Raw genomic sequence first — 4,069 nt, 5'->3', positions numbered from 1 at the left:
TGAGAGGAAGAGACGAGTGGGCATTAAGTATAGAAGAAGATGGGTTGTGAAAATGATATAGAATTTCTAGTTTGGGAAACTAGCTAGAGTCGTCTGGTCTGAATCACAGAATAATTTGAAACAAGGCTTGAGAGTCGGTTGGAGCCAAACTAAGGAAAGTCTTAAATGCCAGCCAAAGGAGTTCCTATTTTATCCTAGAGGCAACAGGGAGCTACTGAATGTTTTTGAGTAAAGAGAGTAACATGGTCATGGTACATACATAGGTCAGCATAATAAAAAAAAAGGTCAGGCTAATTAAATACTTCAGTAAATCGAGACATGGTAAATGGAAAGGACAAAGAGTGAGGGGTGGGCAGAGACATCAAACAGGAAGAAAATAAGGTGGTTAGGATTCTGTCATTAAACTTGATATGAGAAATTTGCAGAAAGAATGAAACAGTGTTGTAAAGGGAAGGAGATGTGGGGACATTGAAAATAATTATACAAACTCAAGAAGAAATGATAGTTTATTAATGAGTTAGTAAGAACTTGGAAATAGAAGAGTTCATCTGTACCTTAACTGATACTAAACACCCTACTTGGGAAGTGGATGTGTGTGTGGAAGCATTCTGCGAAAGGGGTGGGTGTGCCCTTGGTCGGCTACACACTTTGCAAACACTTCCTGAACTCTTGCGTTGAGCTCTTCCTTCGCCTTCAGTCCGGCTTCATATTCTTTCCTTTCTGCAGCTCTTTCTGCCTCACGCATCTGTTGCTGGTGTTCAATCTGAGCTTGCAGCTGCTCCCTGTATTCCAGGGTTTCCCTGCATTTTCTAAGAATAAGAGAAATGATACTAGTGTAAAATTTGCAAATTAACCATTCAAATTTCCTTAAGACATTGTTTGCTCCCCTTCTGTAAAGTAAATGACACATCTCCTTCCCCCACATGCAATTAAGAGGATCAGCTAGTGCCAAATACATACACACACACACACACACACACATATATATATATATAATATACATATATATTTCAGTGATAGCAATCATGTGCATACCAAGAATCTTACAGAAAACATTGCAGTACAAAAATGAACAGCAAATATCTTTCTTTTTAAGAATGCAAAATAGTGATTTGTTTTTATTACTAAAGGTTACCTACAGTGACCATCTGAAGCATGTATGATAAAGCCAGAGAATGAGTATAATTTATTCTGAGTGACTTAAAGCGAATAGTGGAGTAATACAAATAAATTATCTTTTTTCAAATAGACATACTCATTTTTTAAATTAAAGAAACATCTTCTTTCAGACATTGAAAATGGTGGTGGATGGAATCGCAATGAACCTGAAGAATGAGCCCAGGAAATGACCGTGGAAAAAGAGATATGAGGTAAGTACCCTCTCTTCTTCAGGCTATAGGCTGATTTGGGCAACAATATTAATTACTGCCAGCATGAGGAATCAGTGAAAAGCCAAGCTCCTCACTTCCTCATAACCCCCGGCCCAAACTGAATTGTGGCAGCAGATGAAGGGCACCCTGGAATCCTGGACTAATGGGTTAGTACAAAAGGCCATTATCATAGGACAGATCCATTATACACAGGAATTGTGAGGTTCCATACCACAGATAAACTATTAAGTCAAAATGATACCATACCATTAGCTCAGCAGATCCAAAGAAAGGTGGAAAAATCATTTGAGTCTTCTCACAGACTTATCAACCTCAGACCATTCCCACCAACCCAGCTGGTCATTCTATACTTGTTTAGCTCCACTGTTTATTTTTTTTTTAAGACTTTAATGCCTCCTAAGACAGACTGTCATATTTTATAAAGATTTTATTTCCTGAAAGGAAAGAAGTAATACTGATTTGATATTAATAAATATAATACAGCAGGAGGGGGACACTGCCTTCAATATCTATTTATGAATGACTTTTTATTGTAAGAAATGAAAAGTAACATTATACCTTGCATAATTTTCTGCATCTTGACGGTTAAGTTCTTCAAGACCTTTCATCATTAATTCATGATCAAGAACTTTTTCTTTTGCTTCTCTTTCCACTAAAGAAAAATAAAAATAATTCATTTCTAAACACCCCCTCAAAAAAACAAAAACAAAAAACCAAACTCCTCTAAACAAGATGAAAACTTGCCCACATCTTTCTGGCCTTCATTACCACACTGTCAAAAAAACACTGTGCTGTATGGCTGGCTAGTGTATTGCTTCTTGGAAAGCATAAGCTGTGCTTGCAATCCTTTGATTCTCTTTCTGGTTTTGGCTATTGCAGGTACAAGGAGGAGAGAAGCAATATTTCCATTGTGGAGGGACAGGAGAGGATGACTTTTATTATTTCTTTAATACACTTGTGATGTCAGGTGTGAAGAGACAAACGAGCAGATACTTGAACAGGGTTAAAAATGATCCTTCTCTCTCACATGCTGTGACAGGAAGTTCACAGGTATACCTTAGAGTGAGAAAGGTTGGAAACTAATCTAACCAACTCCCACTTTCCTACAGGATCACATTTAAGCCACCCAAGACACTTCAGAACTGTTTAAAATCTCAATGGAAGACAGTTCTGCTAACTCTCTTTAGTAACCATTTCCAATGTTAACTACCATCATTGTTCATTATTAAATGACCCTCAGTCTCTTCTTCTTAAGATAAAATTGTAATAGTTGCTTTAAATTCCTGATGCATCTTATTTTACAAATTTCATAATTTTGACATTTCTCCTAGAGTCCTTTAAGTCTATAGTTCTTACACTTCATTTCTGTAAAACTCCAATCTCAGTCTAAGAGTTTTTAGATGTTGTCCAATAACCTTAATTTTAAAGATATCTGAGTGAAAAATTAGATGGGTTAACTATAAATCTCAAGTTAAGACAGTCATCAAAGTGGTGTCACCCCAGGTAAATATTAATTGAATGGAATCACAGAGAAAAACCAAAGCAAACGCATTTATCCATTTACTGTCTCTTCATTCTTCATAGTGGGGTAGAGTGGTGGCAGTAGGCTGGATTCAGGAGTACCAAATATCTGAGAGAAAAGTGGGTGGAGAGGTGTGGGATGCTGCAGCATGGCAATGTTCTACTTCTTTAGAGCTACAAAGGCATCACAGAATTCCACAATCTCACATAGTTCTTTCCTCCATTTACCTTCTTGGCATGCTATAGTATAGCTTACCTTTAGTAAAGAGAGATTTAATGGGAGTACTAACTTTAACCTCCAAGGAGGAAAAGGGACTCAGTAGCAAGCAGGGGAATGAATGAGAAGGATGCTGAAAGGGAAACTGAGACAATCTCCTGGAAAATTTGGACTGGCCCTGTATTATACTGACAGCAGGAACTGAAGCCCAAGGGTCAGGGACCCACAGCTCCAAGACAGGAAAAACTTTCAGAAGAACCCAACCAGGCCAGGGACTTCTTCTACTTACCAGTAAAGTCACTTTTCCCTCTTCTGGCTTTACTAGTTTTTGTTTTTTGTCTGCTGCTTTCAATTTAGAACTCATCTACCTACTATTAAATTCTGCTAACCCTTGTGGCCCCAAGAGAAATGCTAAACTGCCCATGTTATTTAAAATTTACAAACAGGGTGAAGAAAAAGGAGAGAGTGTTCTTTCTTCTACAGAGAGAGAAAGTTTGGTCATCCAAAGCTGATCTGGCAATTAGGCTAAAGGGGGAGAATGTTACTAGACTGTACAGTACAGCTGTCCCTTCCACATTGCGACTTTCCCCATAGTGGTTTCAATATATCTAGGGTCAGCATAAGAAATTAAATGAGAATTTTTAGGGGAGTTTTGAGGAAGCAAATACCAACAAATGACAGAAAAAGCTTAGAAACTCAGAAATGCATAAAATATATATGTTATATTGTATAAAATCAACCCAAATTTTACAATAAGGCATTGTAAAACAATGTAAACACCGCATAAAACAAAAAGAAGAAAAGTCAGACTTCTTCTCTGGACCAAAAATTTTATGTGGATTTTTCCAGATCTCGGGGGTACTGTACCCCAATGATGTGGAAGGGATAACTGTATGTAATGTAATGCCAAGGAAAGGCAACTTCCCAGGTTCAAAATACC

General features: G+C 37.5%; 1 protein-coding gene across 1 annotated transcript in view; it reads right to left on the bottom strand.

Annotated features, from left to right (window-relative positions):
• Positions 1 to 574: 574 nt before the first annotated feature.
• The window catches only part of CFAP53 (cilia and flagella associated protein 53), a 42,901-nt gene continuing 39,406 nt past the window's right edge, over positions 575 to 4,069 (bottom strand). Inside the window, exons 7-8 of the mRNA XM_069104866.1 lie at positions 1,950 to 2,043; positions 575 to 809 (exon numbers count right to left, since the gene is read on the bottom strand). Of these exons, the coding sequence (XP_068960967.1) occupies positions 575 to 809; positions 1,950 to 2,043 (329 nt within the window). The remainder of the gene's footprint in view (positions 810 to 1,949; positions 2,044 to 4,069) is intronic.

The sequence above is a fragment of the Petaurus breviceps genome, unplaced genomic scaffold (assembly GCF_028583685.1).
Source record: "Petaurus breviceps papuanus isolate PSGF00001 unplaced genomic scaffold, PetGlider_PUasm1.0 131, whole genome shotgun sequence".
Lineage (NCBI taxonomy): Eukaryota > Metazoa > Chordata > Mammalia > Diprotodontia > Petauridae > Petaurus > Petaurus breviceps.
This window is presented reverse-complemented; position numbering and strand designations above follow the sequence as displayed.